At 55.0% G+C, this 20,687-nt stretch overlaps 2 protein-coding genes across 4 annotated transcripts in view; both read left to right on the plus strand.

The window, feature by feature from the left end:
• The window catches only part of Rrm2 (ribonucleotide reductase regulatory subunit M2), a 123,129-nt gene extending 107,499 nt beyond the window's left edge, over positions 1–15,630 (plus strand). The window contains exons 10-11 of the mRNA XM_004642344.2: positions 13,500–13,574; positions 15,445–15,630. Of these exons, the coding sequence (XP_004642401.1) occupies positions 13,500–13,574; positions 15,445–15,630 (261 nt within the window). The remainder of the gene's footprint in view (positions 1–13,499; positions 13,575–15,444) is intronic.
• Hpcal1 (hippocalcin like 1) overlaps positions 1–20,687 on the plus strand; it is a 54,301-nt gene that overhangs the window by 30,523 nt on the left and 3,091 nt on the right. The window contains exons 2-4 of one of the 3 annotated variants that reach the window (XM_023702412.1): positions 4,061–4,145; positions 14,653–14,737; positions 19,740–20,135. In XM_023702412.1, the coding sequence (XP_023558180.1) occupies positions 19,758–20,135 (378 nt within the window). In that variant the 5' untranslated portion in view covers positions 4,061–4,145; positions 14,653–14,737; positions 19,740–19,757. The remainder of the gene's footprint in view (positions 1–4,060; positions 4,146–14,652; positions 14,738–19,739; positions 20,136–20,687) is intronic. The other 2 variants (XM_023702411.1, XM_004642323.2) reach the window with 2 other exon arrangements.

A 20,687-nucleotide genomic window follows, 5' to 3' on the forward strand; every position in this document is an offset into this window, starting at 1 on the left:
CTCTCTCTCTCTCCATCTCTCTCCCTCACCCTCTCCCTCTCTCTGTCTCCCTCCCTCTCTTTCCCCAGGTTCTTGCTAAACTGGCTGGGCTGAACTGGAACTTGTGATCCTTTTGCCTCAGCCTCTTGAAGTGCTGGAATTATTGGCTTGGCTTTCTTAACTACTCTGTTGCTTACCCACTGGTGACATTCAGTGAGTAGGCACCTGGTGGATGCCTGCTGTGCCCTGCACTGGGAGGGGTGGGCACAGGTGGGTCCTAGGCCAGGAATGACTGGCATTTGCCATGGTCTGGTGAGGACAATCTATGCAGGAGTCAGGTCTTGCTGTCCCTAGAATCCAGCTGGTTGCCCTCATGGAAGCACAGAATTGCAGTCAGGGATCTTGAGGACGCAAAGCCGTAGGGGTGAAACTGTCCTCTTTGGAACCCGAGAGTCATGGGAGGGAGGCAGCAGGGCTGTGGAGAGGGACACCCTGGGCCCTAGCTGCTGAGCAGCCAAGCTGGCATCCCGGCTGTGAATTTGGTGGGGGTAGGGTGGGGTGGTGGCACGAAAGTTCTGTGTTCTGCCTTGTACACTGTCCTGAGAGGGGCTTGTGCTTTTATCCCCTGGGGACAGCTGAGCCCAACTGGTGAGAGAGGCCTAAGCTGGCCTCTGCTGGGTAGCAGCTGCTTGGGGCATCCCAGCCCCCAAGGCCAGGCCCCAAGGCTGGGCAAGATGTTACTTGATCTAGATTTCTTCTTTTCTTCTTTTTTTATTGTTTTATGAGACAGGGTCTTGTTCTCCAGTGCGGGCTGGCCTTGAACTCACTATGTAGCCCAGACTGGCCTCGATCTCAAGGTGATCCTCCTGCCTCAGCCTCCCGCGTGCTGGCACCACACATGTGCAGCCACCCTGCCTGGCTCCTGGTTCACTCTAACTGGTGTAGATTTCCAGGCCTGGCATCAGGGCAGCCTCATGCCTGAGCTCTGGAAACCTGGCTCCAGCAGGCCCCAGGGTCGAGGTCAGCAAGCTGGGACTGAGAAGTGAGCGAGCAACTGCGAGGTGACATTTTAGACATTGAATCACTGACATTTCAGTAGTTGTGGAATCCAGGAATAGCTTATTTGATTCTATCTGTTAGAAGTCACTGCTACCGCCCGCCTGGTTTTCAGAGCTGAGCCGAGAGGTGCCGGGGCAGGGGGACGTCGGGGTGACTTGGCTTTCCCAAAAGCACATGTGCCAAGCTGGCAGCAGCTGTGGCTTTGCTCCTGGTGTGGGGTGAGCCAGAGGGCTCCCTGCTGGCCCAGGCCATGCCCAGGCTGGTCCTGGGTTCCTGCTAGTGTCTGCCGTGCTGTGCTCATGTCCTGCCAGCCCACTCAGACTGAAAAGCCACATGGTGACCCAGAGAGCCATCCGGCTCTATGTGTAAAGCCACCCAATGCTAGGGTGGCTTTGCCTCCTGGGACTTTCCACCTAGAGCTCCCCTGTCCCATGGCCCCTAGGTCCCCTCATCCCTCTCTGGACCTTCCCTGGCCTACAACATCCATGCAGGTCCCAGAATGCCCTTTGGGCTCCTGACTGTGTCACCTGGCACAGGGGAGCGAGGGCTGGGAGGAGTCCCTGAGGGCTTCCTGGAGGAGGTGGTAGTAAGCCAGCAAGCTCTGTCCTTTGGACACTGTCACCTAGTCTCTCTCCTTAGTTGTTGTTATTACTACTACTGAAACAGGTTCTCCCTGTGAGTTCAGACCAGCTTTGAACTCACGGCAATCTTCCTGCCTCAGCCTCCTGAGTGCTGGGATTACAGGCATGCATGCCCTACACCCAGCCCACCAATTCCCTTTTAATGAAACGATCATAAATTTGGGCCACAAGGGGAATGCAAAAGTGAGCCTAAAGGAGACCTAGATTCAACCAGAACAGAACTAGTTCTACTTCAAGAAGTGCAACTTAAAATTTGAAGAAACGAGGAGGGCATGGCCTCACTTGCCACCCACAGTATGTCCTTGAAACCGCTGTGCTCCTTGCAATGTACTTCTGGACATCTTGGAAAAAACAACTTTGCCTGTCTATAAATAGCCTTATCTCAGCATGCAGGCGCCTACCTGGGCCACTTATCTTCTAGACGTGCCCCGGGTCAGGCCCTGGGCCGGGACACAGAGGCAGGCTTGGCCTTCTGCCTGCTGGCCCACACGTCTTTCGTAGAGGCTTGGGGATGCCGCGGAGACCTCCTGGCTCCCTTCTACAGTCTCCTTTTCCCCTTGAGTGGGAGTGGCCCCTGCTCCCCATGGCCTCGGCTTCATCCTCTTTTCTGATCCTGATCAGTCCTGGGGCTTGGGGCTCCATGCAGGGAAGAGGGTGGAGAAGTAGGCGTGTTCCCCGTCTGTGCCTGCAGGTCCCCACCTGCATCTGCTCCCCTCCTTGTCTCTGTCTGGCCCCCTCCTGTGTCTGTGGGTCCTAGCAGGCACGGTGGGACATGTGTAGAATGTGGTGAGTAGGGGGAGGACTTCGAGGCCACCCTGCCCACTAGGCTGTGCCTGTTCTGTGAATTTGTCCTCGCTGTAAGTGTCCGGACCTGTGTCTTACTGCAGAACCATGGCCTCTGGGAGGAGACCTTAGTGGGTAAGGAGAGGCGAGGCACAGGGGTGAGGCTGGGTGGACATGTCATTTTGGGTGGTGTCCTTGAAGGTCCTGCTCCTTGGGAACCCAGTTTGCCTGGACAACAAGGTGACCATGAGCTTGGGCCTTTATGGGCACAGGAGCAGCCTAGGGCTGTGACCCAGGTGCCTGAGCCCCCCCTGCGGCCAAGTCCAGGTGCAGCCCTCTGTGAGCGGCGACCTGCTCCAGAGAACTGTGGTTCGCATTCTGGCCTGGCCAGTGGCGTGGGGCCAGCCCTCATGCTGGCCAGGGTTTCCACCTCTGTAGGTGAAGGGACTCACTGGGAATCACAGACTTGGGCCCAGCTACGGGCCTGGTCAGAGTCACTGCCCATGCAAGAGGCCGGGGAGCAGGCCTGGTGTGTCTTGGCCATGCCCTGGGTGGCAGCGCCATGGAGGACAGGGCAGGAATGCCTGGGTTGGGGTTGGCTCTGTTACTGCTCGGGATGCAGGGTGTGCCTGGGCCTCCTCGGGGCTATGCGCTGTGTGTGCTGCTCTCATTTCTGTGCTGAGTGAAGCCGACATGCAGCCCTGCCCTGGCTGGAAGCCAGGGCCATCTTGCACACCTGCCGTGGGCCTGAGCCTGCTCTGGTCTAATCTGTCACCAGCCGGCCTGATTTCAGTCCCGCTATCTCTGAGTCTGCGCTTCCTTCGTCGGCCCAGGGATCAGCAGCATCACGTTTCCGTGGCCTGAGCCTCTGTGGAGAAGCTGCACCAGTGGGGGAGGGGAGGAGGAGTCCCGATTCGATGTCACATTGGGTAAGGCTGACTGGTGAGCACAGTGTTAGGTCACAGCGGGACCCTGAGGCAGGCAGGGCATGGCAGCTGGTGTTGTGCACTGTCCCAGCCCCCATGCCTCGCCATCTTCCCCTGCCTGTGATGTGGGTTCCGTCGCTTCCTCCACCGTCAGCCACAGTGCTGGCAGCTGCCACCTACAGATGCAGTGACAGCTGCTCCTGTCCCCTGCTCTAAGCATGGAGTCCTGAGCCTGCAGGTACTGAAGAACACTTGTCACAATTCCTAGGCTGCAGTGGTCAGACCTGGAGAACCGGGTCCCAAGTGGGATTGCGATGGCTAGGGGAGGGGACTGGTAGCCCAAGGGCTATCGGGAGGCCGAGGCCCAGGGTGCAAGGGGCACCAGGGCTGGGCCTGGCAGGTTCTGTGTTCACAGCTCCTTGTGGAATTCCATGAATAAGGCATGAGGAGGCTGGGCCTAGAGGTCTCTTCCTTCTCATCTGACTCGGTAATAGAAAAATTAAAATTTAAACTGTCCTGTAGGGACGAGCAACAGCAGTGTTCCTAGAAACCGGAGATTGGGTTCCGACAGGCTTTCAGTGTCGGGCTCCCCAGGAGTGGGCTTTGCCTGCTTCAGCCTCTTAAGCCAAGGACAGATAGAGGAGCCTGGGGTCTCCCTGTTTTGTTCCCCAGGTTGGACATTGGGGTGCCAGGGTCCTGGGGACTGCCCTCTCCGACTTGCCTTCCCTGGATTCAGCCCACAAGACTGCAAAACAAAGTAAGTGAATTAGTCATTTAAAAATAAACAGGACTGAAGGTGCCGCTTGGGGCAAAGGCCCTGGGTTCAATCCCCAGTACCACAGAAAAAAGAGTCACTGACGGTCAGCTGCCTGGTTCTCTCTCTGCACCCCCGGTTCTCTTTCTGCACCCTCTGGGTCTGTTTTTCTTGAAGTCCTGGGTTCCAAGCTGTGTGCTGGGCTGAGGGCTCTCATGCCATACCTGCCCTCGCAAGCCTCGATGAGGCAGGCCCACCCATGTTCAGGTCCACACACAGCAAGATAATTTCGGGGGTGTGGAGTTTGAGTGGGGCATTAAATGTGTGGCTGGTGATCTGGGGGCAGACACTTGGGCCTGATGGCTTGGAGGGAACGCCCTGGCTGCCTCCATTCCTGCAGAGCCTGTGTGTGGCCTGCTTAGTGCCCGGCTGTTGGTCAGTAGCCCTGGGACAGGCAGAATGGGCTTCTCCACCCCTGAACAGGTGCTGATGACACTGGAGAGGAGGCGGGCCACTGACTGAAGAGCAGTCATTTCAGGGACAGTGGGCCTGGCAGGGGCTGTAAGGCCTCTCCCCACATAGGCGCTCTCCTGGGGAAGAAAAGGTAGAAAATGCCATGAGAGAAAAGAGGCAGAGACTGCAGGGAGGGTAAACTGAGTCCCAACTGCCCCTCAGCCCACAGGGCAATAGGGATGTCTGCCAGCCCAGGAGGAAATGGGGCTGTCCCATCTTGTTGATGCTTCTGTCACCTAGCAACACCTCACTCTTCCCTGCATCTCACTGGGCAGGAGGAGTGGTCAGGGCCCACTTTGCCCGGACACCCACTGTCCACTCTGGGCTGGGGTAAGCTTGGGAGCCTGGGGGTTCCTCAGCTGGAGCTGTGGCGCAGAGCAGTCCCTACACCCATGCCTCCCGCCCTCTAGAGCCAAGCAGTCCCCAAACACCAGTGACAGCGATGTCACTTGTCCCTGGGGGATGGCTGTGGATGTGAAGTGCAGAGCTGACTGCGGCTAGGCCGTCTAGGCCCCGGATGTTCCTCTTCCAGCTGTGTGACCTCGGGCAAGTTAGATCATTTCCAGCCTTCGCTTCCTTGCTGCAGGATGGGATAGGGACAAGAAAACAAATAAGTGTCTCCTTTCCCAGCCACTGCGTGTGTCCGCTTCATTACCAGAGGCTGGGTTCCATTCTGCTCTTCTCTTGTATTGGAAAAAAGCCAAAGAAATCAGTTGGAAAACTAGCAATTAATAAAATAATTCGAGAGCATAGCCGGGGAGACGATAAATACTCACAGTAGCCAGAACTACTTACTCACATACATTCTATTCTTGTGCTGAAATTATGTTAGTGGTTCATTTGTGAAAACCCTGTGAACTGTGAAACTAGAAAAGACGAATTCTGCTGCACATGGTGGCACTCACCTGTAACCTCAGTGCCTGGGAGGCTGAGGCAGGAAGGTCACTGTGAGGCCAAGGCCAGCCTGGGCTACACAGTGAGACCATCACAAAAAGACCAAAAAAAAGCTTGGAACTGAGGTGAGGCTTACGGAAGTGACTTTGTCCACGGCCCAGGAGATGGGTCACCAAGCTCTGAGGCACACAACTGAGATTGCTGCTCTTGAGCTGTGGACGGGGCCCCTCCACTTCCCTTCCTGGGATGGGAGCTGGACGGTGGCACAGTCAGATGGCCTCCTGGACGGTCTCTGCCGCCTCTCAGAGGCTGAGAAGAGCGGGATGACCGTGGCCCCTGGACTTCTCTGTGGTGGTTTTGTGGCTCCTTCCTGAGGCATGACGCACTGGTGAGGTGCACAGAGAGCTGTGAAAACCCCAGTGCTCCACAAGCTGGGAGCTCATGCGGCTAAAGGGGGCCTCAGGCCCAGTTTATTCCTGAGAAGGAGCAGGGCCAGGGGCTTCCGAGGTGGCCACTCAGAGACCAGCTCTTCCACTGCTATTCCCTGCCATGGCGTTGCAGCCGGGTGGCCAGGGACATGGGGGACCCAGAGGCTGGAGGTCTATGTGGGAAGGCAGTCACAGGTTGTGGTGGGGCAGGTGCTGGCCCCCAGGGCGGGTGTAGACTTCTGGACGGCTCTGCCCTTGGGTGTCCCCAGCACCGCACAGGTACCCTGGCCTGGCACCTGTGACATGCCGGCACTGTGTGGCACATAGTAGGAGCCCAGCTGAATATGTTCAGAGTGAGAAGGAAGAGGAGTTTGACGGAATGCCTGCTCCAGCCCAAGAGAAATCAGATGTGCGGGCCCTGAGCTTGGCTGCCTGGGTCCCCTGGCCCACTGCACGAGCAGACTCCTGAGCCAAGGGGCAGGCCAGGGCCTCTGTGTCCTGCCAGACCCAGGTGGGGGCCTGGAGGAGCTGGACACCTCCCTGGGGGCATGTGTCTATGAACTACCAGGTGCCACCCAGGGACCCTGGAGGAACACTGAGGGTCGGCTGTTGTGCTGTAAGCAGTGGGTGCCTGCTGAGCCCTAACGGAAGTCCTTGGAAGGAAGGGACCTCCAGTGTCCCTTCCCTTCCCACCCAGTGACTCAGCAAGTGTCCTGCATTCCCAGGCCCCGGTCTCCATTTCCCAGAGGAAGTGACACTTATCCATAAAGAGGTGACAGCCCAGGGCCCCACTTGGTTTGGCCCCGAGGGGAGACCCTGTTGACCATGTCCAGCAGGACTAAAGGGACTGCTTGAGGGCATCCTAATCCCTTGCATGTCCCCTCCACCCAGGGTCTGCACCACCCAAAAGCAAGTCATTATAGAGTCCCTGGATGGAGGCTTTCGTCTCCAATGCAGACTGGTCCTGGTGCTGGCCCTGGACGCTGCAGGGACCTGGTGGGGCCTGGGCATCAGCATGGTAGCCAGCACCACCCCACCCCCATCTCCCTGGCAGAGTTGGGGGTTGGAGGCCAGGGTGAGCAGAGGTCCTTTATACGGAGGCTTCCTGCACCCTGTGCCCCCACTTCCCAGGTGCCAGGCTGGGCTGCGGCCTCCGCATGCTGGGGACAGAGCCGATTCACCCTGTGTAGACAGACCCGGCCTGCAGTCAGCGGGGTGAGGGCGGGATTGGTGTCACTGATGGGATTCTCAGAGCCTTTCAGGTTCCTGGCTGCAGCAGGTGCCCAGAGGCTGCTCATTTGTGGGGAATGAATAATTTACTTCTGTTCTCCTCGCATGGCTTGCTCCATCCTCGACTGCGGCAGAGCAGCTCTGCGTGTTCTGGCGGTTCCTTGATGAAGCTGCTTGAGCAGAAGGAGCTCGGCTTAATCCCTGCTGACCTGCGCACTGGTTCCAGCCTGCTGGTTTTCCAGCTGCCTGGAAGGGGGGCCCCAAGCCCCTCCACTTTGGGACTGTCCCTCCTCTCCCAGGCTTTGTGGAGAGCTGTTCTTTCCTTGCTTCCTCTGCTCAGGAAGTGGGAGCCAGGCACTAGCTGGCCCTGGGCTGGAGGGTGCTCCTGTAGCATTAATATCAATGATGCAGCAGGTGTGGTGGCACAGGCCAGCAGTCCCAGCACTCTAGGAGGCTGAGGCAGGAGGATGGAAAGTTCAAGCCAAGCCCGGGCAACTTAGTGACTTAGTGAGACCTTGTCAAAATAAAGTATAAAAAGGGCTGGGGATCTAGCTCAGTGTGAGGGCCCTGGGTTTTATCCTCCAACCAAAAAAGAAAAAATCTGAGCCTATTCTTTGGTGGAGATAGCTCCTGATAACATGCCTGATTCCAGACTGGGAGCTCCCCAAAACAGGAAGTGCTGGATCGGATGGGTTGGGAGTGACTGTTCCTGCCCTGTAGGCCATCTGTGTCTCCAGTGGCTGCCCCCCTGGCCTGGATGTTGGCAAAGAGTCATTTTTTTCTATTCTGGAACCTGAGGGCCTAGGGTGCCTCAGGTACAGAGCTGGCTTTTTAGGCCTGGAGACGTGGGAACAGCTATGCTGGGAGGGGCAGTGGCCCAGGCCTGGGGGGGCAGGGTCCCAAGAATCCTGCTTGTGAGCAGCAGGCCATTCCTGGTCCTGCCATGAGTTTTGAGTGAAGGATCTACCTTCCCAGTCTCAGAAAACATAGCATTTGGAAATGTCCTGCCCATAACCCCACCCTGTGACAGAGGGGTGACCTCAAGGTCTCACTTCTGCCTTGAGGTCCAGGCCAGATGCCTGGTGTTTTGTTACTTTTTTTTAGAGAAAGGTCTACAGGGTGTTCAGAGTCTCAGTACTAGATCAGACTCAGTGATTCTCCTGTTTACAGCCTCCCAAGTGCTGGGATTACGGGTGCGTACCACCACAGCCAGTCTCAATTGCCATTTTAGCACACCCCAGGGGTGGGGCTGGCATGGCAGGCCTGGGGATTGAAGCCCCTGGCCCCCTGGCGCTTTAATCCGCTGAGCTATTTGGCCTGCCCTCAACTGTTTTTGTTTTTGAGATGGGGTTTCCATAGGTAGGCCAGGTTGGCCTCAAACTCATGATGATCTTCTTGCCTCAGCCTCCTGAGTACCAAAAGTATAGGTGTGCACCACTGTGCCTATCCTGGTGTTTTTGTAGTCTTAGGGCCGGCCAGATAGCTCAGCAGATTAAGGTGCCTGCTTAGGCAGACACAGGAACCGGGGTTTGATCCCCAGTGTGCTGTGCAGGCTCTGCTTGGGGGCCGCACTGAGACAGCAGTTGAGACTGGGTGTGGTGGTGCATGCCTGTAATCCCAGCGCTTGGAAGGCTGAAAACAAGAGAACCGCTGCAAGTTCGATCTGTGTAATGAATGAGACCCTGTAGACCCTGTGCTAAAATACATTTTAAAGACAAGTTCTCCCATAACTTCTATGCTTAGAGTGAAACAAAGGCCCCTCACCCCGGCTTGCAAGCGCCACCCACCTGCTCAGCGCTTTCTCAGCAAGAGAAAAGTCCTAAGTCCTCACTTGAACCAGGTGGGAACCAGGTGCTGCTGAGAGGCCAGCTCCACGTCACCTGGGGCCCATCACTGGTGTCCCCAAGTGCTGATGTGGCAACCCTAATGCACAATGCAATGCGGGTTGTGGGAGATAAGTCAAGTCATGCAGGTAGAACCCCGAGCTGAGATTGGTGCCCTTTTCCAGGAGGAGGGTGAGCCCTGCTACCTTCCCACAAGGACCACCAAGAAGGCGCCATCTGTCCCTCAGAGGCTCTCAGCCATGCCAGCTCCTTGATCTTGGACTTGGCTTTGTGTGGCATTTGAGCCTCCCGCTCTGTGGCTCTGTGACAGCAGCCTGGACTGAGAGTGTGAAGCTTTTGTTTCCAGCGGCTTCACTGGATGTTGTGTTTGTGAGATTCTGTTCTCTGTTGTGTGTCATTGGGGATCACTGTGTGACTGTCCCGTGTTGCTTACCCTCTGCATGTCGATGGATGTTCAGGTGTTTTCCAGGTTGGCACTGGTGTGAATCACACAGCTGTGAACTTTCATGAACCCACGGGTGGGGTGGACATGTGGGGTGTGACCCCATGATATGGTGGCTGTTTGAATTTTAAAAATTATTACAGGAAAAGATACATGACCATAAATTTCCCTCAAAATATCCCCTCGCTTTAAACGTGCTCATCCCGTCGGCATTACCACTTTCTGGAGCAGCTCTGGAGCCCTCCTTCCTGAGGATTTTTACCAAGGTGATAAAAAAAAGTGTAGTGACTGCTGCTGCCTAATCCCACCCAACAGAACAGCAGCTCATAACGAAGTGACACTGTCCTCACCCACCTTGGTCACTGGATCTGGCACCCTGTGACCTCTGGCGCGTCCCCACAGTCACAATGACCAGGAAAGGGAAACGTTTTGCATCCATTCAGGACATCAAGGCAGCCAAGGGAGTACAACCAAAGACAGTATTCTGGACACAACTGCGCCTGTTTCCTGGGGACTGTGGTAGAATAAGTCATTTTTAAACCGCAGTCTCCTCAGAATTAGTCATAATCCTGAACCATCCATCTCTGACTTCATATCCTGGGTTAGGCTTCTCTAGAGGAATGAAATCAATAGGAAACATGCATGTTTATGTGAAGGGATTAGATTGCTCACAGGATCAGAGGTGGCAGAGACCCCCAAGGCTGTCCCGGGCCCTCAAGGCTGGAAGCCACAATGAACAAGGCCCTCACGCAGTCTGGCTGAAGGACCCCAGCTCCCTGAGCTTCCCTCCGGTGGGAGAAGGTGGAAGAAGTGGGATGGATGTCCAGAGAGCATAGTGAAAATTTGAGGATGGCTATCGGAGGAGGACTAAATGGTTAAACTGTGGCCAAAAAGCACAGTCTTGGGGCTGGGGAGACAGCTCAGGGCATAAGCGCCTGCCTGGCGAGTGCAAGGTCCTGAGTTCAATCCATTCTCTTAGGAATGAATGGTTGAACGGGGGCAAAAATCACCCAGGCTGGGTGAGAATCTAATGGTTAAACAAGTGAAGCATGTTGTGTGTGGCCATTTGTTCCACTTTCCCAAAGAAAACTGCCCGGCCTTGAGACAGCTCCTGGCCCAAAATGCTTTTCTCCTGCATTTTTCTCTTACATTGTTATTCTAAATAAAATTGAGGGAGTTCTCAGCTTTGGTGGCTTTTTTCTTCTCCCAGAGTCTCCCGAATGACTGGGCGCTCTTGGTGGAGAAGCAGCCGCTTGGGGGCCGCCCAGTAGATGGAGCCTGTCTCTAGATGACATTTTCAACCTCCGCTGCCTGCCCACAGTCGCATATTTGCACTAGGCTACAGCCTGCTTTTTTCCTTTTAGGCCTACCCAGGCTACACTCCTATTGGCTGGTGCCACCCACTTCCGGGGCGGGTCTCCTGCCTGGCCTGTGTCAGTCACCTTCAGACACACCCAGAACTGGGTCGTTGCGCCACCAATCAGCTAAGTGGTTCTTATTCCCTTCGCAGATCCAGTGACACCTTTTTCTCCCTAAAATGCGTTGATTCCTACTTTTTTTTTCTCGGAACCAGGAATTGAACTCAGACCCTTGTGTGCATATTCTACTGAGCCATCTCCCTGGCCCCAGTGATTCCTACTTAAGTAGGGTTTTAGAATACATTAAAATACTGCTTAGGGGCTGGTGAGATGGCTCAGTGGTCTAAAGCACCTACTTAGAACAAGTTTAGCAAAGCACAGGGACCGCGGTTCAATCCCCCAGCACCACATGCCAGCCAGCCCCGCCCCCTGGTGGGCTGAGCTGGCCACACACACACACACACACACACACACACACACACAAATAAATAAAATTTAAAAAAAAATACCGCTTAGGCAGAGCTGAACCACAGGTTCGATCCCTGTGGTGCCAGCCCCGTGTGCTGAGATGGCGATTGAGATTGGGCGGGGTGGCGCGCCTGTAATCCCAGCGCATGGGAGACTGCAAACAGGAGAATCACTAAGAGTGCGATCTACGTGGTGAGACCCTGTACCAAATATAAAAATAAAAATAAAAATAATGCTCTTGTATGGACATGAGACCGCTGGGTGCTGGAGGAGGCGGCCTCTCCGGCCGCTTGCGCTGAGGCTTGGCCAGTCAGCACGGTGGCCGCTGTGGAGGAGCTGGGGTGGGGACGCGCCCCGCAGCTGACCGACGCTTGGGCCCTCTGCTGGGAACTCTTTTCTGTGGGAACATCGCCAGGTAGGAGGCGCCCAGGTGCTGCCCGCCAGTGGCGTTGGCGCTGCCCACCCATCTCATCAGGGATGACAAGAGCCTGGTGTCCCCTGCTGAAGAGCCTGGCATTAGGCCTCTTCCCCCTGAGGCTGCCCTTTGCCTTTCTGTGTTCTGGGGTAAAGTGGTAGGATACTGACCAAGATCGTTACTTTTTAAAAAGTTTTATGGAAATGTGATTTGTATCTGCTATAATTTAGCCATTTAACGTAAATACACAGATTATTTGTTCGGTATATTTACAAGCATATGTAGCCATTACCACAATGTTAAAATACTTTTATAAACTCAAAACCACATCTACTTTTTTTATTCCTCAGTCCTAAGGAGCCACTAGTTTATCTTCTGATTCTATATATTTCCTGCCTGAATATTGTATTTATTGCCTGGCAAGCACAAGGTCCTGAGTTCAATCCCTGGTACCACAAAAGTAAAAAAAAAGTATTTATTTATTTTTTGGTACCAGAAATCAAACTTGGGACCTTGTGCTCGCCAGGCAGGCCCGTATGCTGCTGAGCTATATGCCTGGGCTGCCTGAATATTTTATACAGGTGAAACTGCACATCATTTTTCCTTTTGTGCCTGGTTTCTTTAATTTAGCATTGTGTTTTGAGACATGTCTATATGGCAACATATACGTATAGCTTTCTATTTTTCATGGCTCTATAATATTCTATTGTGTGGGTCAGGTGTGGTGGCGCATGCCTGTCATCCCAGCACTTGGGAGGCTGAGGCAGGAAGGTCGTTGCAAGTTCAAGACCAGCTGGGCTACAAAGTGAGCTCAAGGCCAACCTGAACTGCATAGTGAAACCCTTTCTCAGAAAGACAAAATAAAAGTTCCATTGTGTGTACATACCACATTTCATTTATCCTTCGATGAACATTTGGTTTCTACCCTTTGTACTCTTCTAACGCAGCTAATTGCAAGTGTGTGGGGACATGCGTTTTCTTTCTCCTGGACTTATTTCTTTTCTCCTAGGTGGAGAGTTGCTGGGTTATATGGTAACTGCTTAACCAGGCTGCTTCCCAAAGTAGCCACACCGCTCCACATTCCTACCAGCCAGCGTGGGAGGCTTCTGGTTTTCCCAAATCTTTGCTAACACATGAATTGATCTAACTTTTTAATTTGCAATATGTTTGTGAGCTTGGAGTGATATCTCACTGTGCTTCTCAGTAACATTTTCTTAGAAATTTGATGTTGGGAGCATCTTGGCTTGGGCCTGTTGGCCCCTTGTATGTCCTCTTTTTTTTGGTTATTGTTGTTTTTCAGTTCTTTGAGACATGGTCTTGCTTTGTAGATCAGGTTGGCTTTGGACTTCCCGCGATCCTCCTGCCTCAGCCTCCCAGCTGCTGTACCATGCCCAGCTGTCATGGCTGTATTGAGTCCCTAGTGTGTATCGCTCACTTTGGCGTACACATTAGCTCATTTAATCTTCACGAAAGCTCAGTGAACGAGGTGGTATTATTGCCTTCACTTTGCAAGTGTGGAAAGGGAAAGCGGAAGAAATGAGATTATAGGCCCAGGTCACACGTCAGGAAGGGGGGAGGGCCACGGCTCTGCGTGACTTGAGGTCCCTAGCTACGTGACCCTGTGCTCTCTGACTCTGGCCAACTGTAACAGGCGCTGGGGACCTGGTCACATCCTAGGACTCGTCCCAGAGGTCCCACTTGTACAGGAGCGCGCCAGGAGCTGGGGCTGGCCTGGTGTCAGGCAGCACCCTGCCTTCACTCGCAGATGCTGGCCCGAGGAGTGACAGCCATGGCGTCCGCGCCGGGTTCTGCACGAGTCATTCAGGCCCCCGCCTCGCAGGTGAGGAAGAGGCTGGCCATGTGTAAAACAGTCGCAAGACCAAAATCAGGAACAAGCAGACACAACTCAGCATAATTATTTCTGCATGGCTCCCACTCCGTGGACCAAGGCTCCGCAATAACTGTCATCTTGATATAGGGACGTGAAATTCCCAACCTGGCCTGGATGAGTTCGTGTTCTCTAAAACTGAAGAATGAATTTTAGGAACAAACGGAGGTTGAGGGTAAAACTTTATTGGAAAGGAAAGCTTCTGTTGGAGAGGGACAGAAGGGGCACCTGAGCGGGTTGCCCAGGAAGCTGTTTCTTCCAGGGACTTTTATAGTGTAAAACCATGCGGGGCTGAGGTAGAGACAAAGGGGTCTCCCTTAGACGGATGCAGGGTGGGACTAAACTATGGTCAACGAATGGGATTACAAGCACCATTTGGTCAGGTAAAATTGATTAGGCCCAGGACCAAATGGGGTAGCGAGTCACGCAGCAAGCGGGTATGAATGTAAAACGGGACCTTATCGGGAGGCCTTCAGACCATAATTCTTTCTGAGTAATGATCAATCCTGGATGCCAGTCTTTAGGTTCGATTTACAGCAGGGGCCTCCATCCTTCCCAGAGTTGTAGGGTGCCTGGCTGTTGTCATTTCCTTCGAGGGCCTGACCCTGTCTGACTGCCTACAATTTTGTATCTAACTCGGACCGCCTGCAACAATCTTGCGGCTGGCAAGATGGCGCAGCAGTCTAAAGCACCTGCTTAGGCAAGCACAGGGACCATGGTTTGATCCCCAGTACCACATGCAGTACCAGCCCTACCCCCAGGGTGGGCTGAGCTGGCCACAAAATAAAACCAAAACAAAAAAACGTGTCATCTTTATCTATCACTGGAAAGCTGGTGGCCAGGGACCCATGTGGCTCAGCAATGGGGCTAGGAGGAAATCTGCAGTCCAGGATCTGAACTGGAGCATGCATTCCTTCCTAGCAGCCCACGGACTCTCTGGGACCAGAGCCTCACCTGCTGGTCCCAAGCAGGTGTGGCAGAGCAGGTGGGGGGACAGTGTGACCCGAGTAACCCATGTCCTGTCTTCCAGGGGCATGGTCTAGCTGCTCGCTGCACTTGCGTGCCAGCCCGGAGCCTCTGACCCCTGCTGTGTCTTGCACTCCGCTCTACCCCAGGTAAGTGACCACGCCAGGCCTCAGGGCTGAGTGGGAATGTAAGTGCAGAGGTGGCTTCTTCCATGCTGCGGGCTTGGCTAAGCTCTGCAGAAAGAGCAGAGGAGACAGCGGTGTGACCAGGCTGCCCAGCATGCCCTGGGGACAGATGGGGAAACTGAGGCTCGGTGTTGGGCTGCAGTCAGTTCTTGGTTTTTCTGGGTGGGCTGTCCCACTCTTGGTGCCTCTGCTTGGGGACCTGTTGACATATCAGGTCCACTTTAATTTCCGAGGTAGCAGTGTGGAGGGGCACGGGGTTGGTGCCAGGTTCCTGCCACCCATGTGACTGCAGCTGAGATATCCGGGGACACGGTGCACCCTGCCAAGTTTCCTTGGGTGGAGTGGCTTTTCCAGCCAAGCGGGTGTCTCCCCTGACTGAGGAAATTGACGCCCAGGGAGAGACCTCTGCCTCAGGTCAGATTAGCAGGAGGGGACCGAAGAAAAGAAGCTGGGTGGGGTGGAGCACACTGAGGAAGCTGAGGCAAGAGGATCTCAAGACTGAGCCTGCTTGGGCAATTTAGCAACTTAGATCCCATCTCAAAATAAAGCATAAGGGGATGGGGGAGGTCCCTCCGTGAGAAGGCCTGGGTTCCAGCCCAAGGGCTTCAGAGAAAAGGAAGCAGACACAGGAGCACTTGGCAGGAGCCGTTTCCTCCTTTCCTTTCCCCCAGCCCTGCCGGAGCTGGCAGGCAGAGACTGCATCTGGGCCGGCCCTGGGCACCACCTGCACACTCAGCTCCCAGCCCTACCTCGCAGCTGCACAGGACCTGGCAAGGCTGGCAGTGGGAGCAGATGGGGGTGCGGGGGGGCCCTTGAGGCCTCTGAAGTTGGCGGAAGGGATGAAGGATGTGCACTGAGCCCGCCGCTGTGGATGGAAGGTGCATGGAGGGCCTCCCAGGGAGGTGATTGCCAGAGCTCTGTCAGGGGCAGTCTGTGCGGACTGCAGTGGGCCCGCGCACGGCGCAGCCAAGGGCCAGTGTGGCTGGAGGGAGGAGATGAGCCCGACCCTCCTGGGGGCGTGGGTGGGCTGCCCCTCGGTGAGAAGAGCTTCTGGTCCAGCTCCTCCAGAACGTGTTGGGCTGAGAGGCTGGAGAGCCAGGCTTCCTCAGCAAGGTGCAGCCTGAGCTTACCTCCCCCTGGGGTCCAGCTGTGGCCTGCCTTGGGCCCCAGGAAGGGAGAGCGCTCCCCATGGTGAGGCACCCCTGGATGACTTTGCAGTATCCCTTCCTGCAAGCCGCTCCCTCTGGCCCCAGCACGCGCACACGCAGTACATGGGCAGCATGGACAGGCACATGCAGGTATGCCCAAAATACGGTGCATACTCCATTTTTAAGAGTTTATTAAGGCCAAGGATGGTGGTGCACGCCTGTAATCCCAGCACTTGGGAGGCTGAGGCAGAAGGATCATCGAGAGTTTGAGACCAATCTGGGGTTACAAAGTGAGCTCAAGGCCAGCCTGAACTGCGTAGTGAAAGCCTGTTTCAAAAAGGAAAAAAAAACAAAAGTCCTTATTATAGCAAAAAAACCACATTGCTAAGGAGCTAAGGAGCAGTGTGTTTTTTGCTGTAGGACCTTGCGCTTGCCAGGCAAGCACTTATACCACCGAGCTATCTCCCCACAGCCCCTGTCTTTGCCACTTTCTGCAGCAGCTCTGGAGTCCTCCTTCCTGTCTAGGAGGTATGCTCAAAAGCACAGTGAATGCTGCTGCTGAGCGCCATCAAGCAGAAAGGCAGCTCAAGAAGCACAGCGCTGAGTTGTCACCCATCTCAGTCACCAGATCTGGCACCTTGTGACTTCTGGCTTCTCCCCAAAGTCACAGTGATCTGGAGAGGGAAACATTTCGAATCCATTCATGACAGGGAGGCAGCCCGGACAATGCAGCTAAAGACCCTCAAGAAAGAGGGTGCCAGAGCTGCTGCAGAAAGCAGCAATGAGGATGGGAACTAGTGTGGTAGAAGCGAGGGCAGGAGGACGGGATTCGTGGTGATGCATCTTTTGCTGTAATAACTTCTTAGCGGAAACATTCACTTCATGTGTCGATCACACCTGACATGCGCACACGCATGTGCGTTCACACACTCCGTACCGTGGACATCCCCGTGCACTGCAGATGCGGTGTGCAGCCAGAGCCCCATCCTGGCTTCCTGTCCCCCAGCCTCTCTGAGCACCTGCTGCGCTGGTTCTGCCCCAGGCGCTGTGAACAAAGCGGAAGGGAAGGCACTTAGCTTGCGGCTTCGCTTGGAGCCCCAAGGGGCGCTCAGAGCCAGGGGCTCTTGAAGAGCTGGTGATCCGTGATCGGGCCACACCTCCGGTAGGGACAGGAACATGCTTCTGGAGTTATGCTGACTGTGCTCCTCACTGATGCCCACTCGTGCCAGTCCGCGCCGTATCACTCCCGGCATCTCCTTCCTCCATCCTGCTCCATCTGAACCGCCCCTGTAGTCCTGAATCTGAATTCCTAGGGATGGATGGGATCTTCTTTCCTCTAACTGCTTCTCCCCTCGGCCTACTTTTGTTAATCTATCCCTTTGTTTCGTGCTCCTATGTATTGTTCTGTACGGTTCCCTGATTATTAAGCAAGATTCATCAGTTTGTTTGGATTATAAAATGCCCAGGTGGTTAGAATACCTCCTGCCTCACGCCTCCCACAGATGTCTCAAAAAGTAAAAGAAAATCATCAAACTCCAGTATTTACAGTGGATCCGTGTGGGTCCAGACTGGCCACGTTGTAAAAGGTCGATAGCTGCACGTGGTTTGGGGGCCCGCGTACAGTGCAGTCCTAGGTTATGGATGAGAAACCGAGGCCCTCTGCAGCAGAGCGGTTGGGGGTGTGGGCAGGGGCGGCTCCTCAGCGCAGGACTGGTAGACTGTTCTCCTGCGCCCTCTAGTGTCTCCCAGGGCGCACTGCAGCCTGCCTGGCCCCAGGTCCCTCTGCCGGCTACCCCAGTTCCTTGGGACCCGCCCCTTTCCAGGAAGTGAGGCTATGGAAGGCCAGAGCTCGGGAGGAAAAAGGAAACTTGAGTCATTTTAAAGATATGATTGAGGCTGGGCGTGGTAGCACCCTCCTGTCCTTCCAGCGCTCAGGAGGCTGAGGCAGGAGGGTTGCAGTGAGAGGAGGGCGTGTCAGGTGTGTCCTCACACTCCAGCCCTCTGCTGCCTTGAGGCTCAAGCACGTAGCAGGCGCCTCGATGGCCTGTTCTTGGGCCCTGACCCTTAGTGCAATCCTCCTGCCTCAGCCTCCCCCATGCCAGGGTGGCAGATGTGGGCTACCATTGCCTGGGAGCGAATGGGTGGGATGGGAGTCGAGCCTGCAGCGCTGAGCAGGAGATGGTCGCCTCCTGGGGCCCCGGGAACCCTAGAGTCACCAAGCCATTAAAAAGGCTTTCACTTGGCGGCAGTGCCAGCTTCGGATTAAATGTTCACCTAGAGCTCTTCAGCTCTGCGTTTCCTTTATCCCTTACAGTTTAGAACATTCAGGACAGTGACAGAGCCCCAGCCCTGCCTGCCCCTTGCTGAGCGTGCAGGTGTCACCCGCCCTGCCTTGTGTGCACCTGGCTTCTGCTCTGGCATTGAGCCAAAGAGAGGGCGGCCAGGCCCAGACAGCTGCGCCGCGCTCAGCAGCCCTTTGCTTCATTAATGCCAGGGGTGCGGGGGGCACCGCACCACACTGCACAGCTCACTTCTGGGTCCCCAAGCCTACCTGCTTCAGGCCTGTGAGCTTCCGGAAGAGCAAAGGTGAGCTGCTTTGTAGTAAATATTCCACCGGGATTTGTCCTGGTGACTGATGGCCTGCAAGGCCGGCACTTTCCATTGCTGTTCGTGAGCTTCTTTATAGTCAGTGCAGGGCTTTCATTTTGAACAGGGTCTTGCCAGGTAGGCCGGGCTACTTTCGATCCTCCTGCCTCAGGCTCTGAGAGTGCTGGGGTGGCAGGCATGTGCCACTCGGCTGGCTTTCCTGTGTTTTTACTGGGCAGCAGCCCCAGCATGCACCTTAGACAAAGTTTCAAGGACATCTTGTCCTGCCTTATCTGTTGGGGTTCTCTGGACCAGCATGCCTATGCCGCAGCCTGCCTGCGAGCCACAGTGTATAGCCAGCTTTCCGGGGGCTGAGACCACAAAGGAGAGGTTGGACCTGGCTCATGATATAGGGGGTTCAGTCCATGGCCTGTGGCTCCGAGGCAGGAGCATCATGGCGGGAGGGCATGGGGCAGCAAAGCCACTTACATCAAGGTGGCCAGTGTAACAGACACAGCACAAGGGGAGGGGCCAGATGTGGACGCCAAGTCACTCTCCTATGACCCCAGACAGGCCCAAAAGTGAGCCTCACCCCTTCCCTTGGTGCATCCCAAGCCAGTCAGGCAGTTTGATTGTCACATACGCTGGCCTCAGCCACCAGGAACCCAGTGTGGCATCAGTTATTTTATCTTTTTAATTGAGTTTCTGTGACACAGTTCTATAATCCTAGCATTCTGCAAGGCTGAAGCAGAAGGGTCACCAGTTCAAGCCCAGCCCAGGTAATTTAGCAACTTAGTGAAACTCAGTGTCAAAACAAAGGGCTGGGGATCACTCAGTACAAAGGCCGTGGGTTCAGTCCCCAGTGCTGCCAAAAAGTCAGGACATTGTCAGACCTTCCAGAGTACACTGTAGAGGTGTCACTCCAAGTCCCAGGGAAATTTGAAGAGCCAGTGGGGGATGTCCTGCATTTATATTTAATGCGAAACTTTTGAGACAGGGTCTTGCCTGGGGGGAGGGGCTGGGCAGGGCTGGGGTAGGTGCATCCTGTCGGGTACATGCCTGTAATCCTAGTACTCAGGAGGCTGAGGCAGGAGAATTGCAGCAGGTTCAAGGCCACCCTGGATTGCGTTGTGACAGGCTTGTTTAGGTCCCTTCAGCCTATGGAAGAGGACACTCAGGACATTGCTGGGCCATCTGAACCCACAGTGTCCTCAGCTGCCCGTGTCTTCCAGGCGCAGTCACTGACCACCATGGGCAAGCAGAACAGCAAGCTGCGGCCAGAGGTGCTGCAGGACCTGCGTGAGAACACAGAGTTCACCGACCACGAGCTGCAGGAGTGGTACAAGGGCTTCCTCAAGGACTGCCCCACCGGCCACCTGACCGTGGATGAGTTCAAGAAGATCTACGCCAACTTCTTCCCCTATGGCGACGCCTCCAAGTTTGCCGAGCACGTCTTCCGCACCTTCGACACCAACGGTGACGGCACCATCGACTTCCGGGAGTTCATCATCGCGCTGAGCGTGACGTCTCGTGGGAAGCTCGAGCAGAAGCTCAAGTGGGCCTTCAGCATGTATGACCTGGACGGCAACGGCTACATCAGCCGCAGCGAGATGCTGGAGATCGTGCAGGTAGAGGCCGTGCCCCGCCCTGTACCTGAGTGCCTGGGCCCAGTTGCCACTGGCGCCCCCTTGAGAGGGGTCAGTGTCAACCTGGCTGGAAAGGCCTTGCTAAAAGCCACCATTGAGGCAGGCATGGTAACACTGGCCTGTTGTCCCAGTACTTTGGCAGGCTGAGGCAGGAGGATCTCAAGTCAAACAGCCTGGGCAATTAAGTGATTTAGCAAGGCCTTGTCTCAAAGTAAAAAAAGGGCTGGGATGTCACTCAGTCCCCAGGACTGCCTAAAAGAAAAAAAAAAAAAAAAAAAACCCAGGCATGGTAGTGCATACCTGGGATCCCAGCACTCAGAAGGTAAAGGCAGGAGGATCACGGCAAGCTCGAGGCCAGCCTAAAATACATGTCAAAGTCCTGTCTCTAAAAACAAACCAAAAGCAAAGCAAAGCCAAAAAAACCCTGCATGTACCAATCCTTTGCTGAATGCTAGGTGAAGGCCTCAATCAGCCCCATCTTTGAGCCCTGTGAAGTGAGTGTTGGTCTTGGTTTCTTAGTGGCTAAGCTTAGCT

This window comes from Octodon degus, unplaced genomic scaffold, assembly GCF_000260255.1.
Source record: "Octodon degus isolate 3935 unplaced genomic scaffold, OctDeg1.0 scaffold00151, whole genome shotgun sequence".
Lineage (NCBI taxonomy): Eukaryota > Metazoa > Chordata > Mammalia > Rodentia > Octodontidae > Octodon > Octodon degus.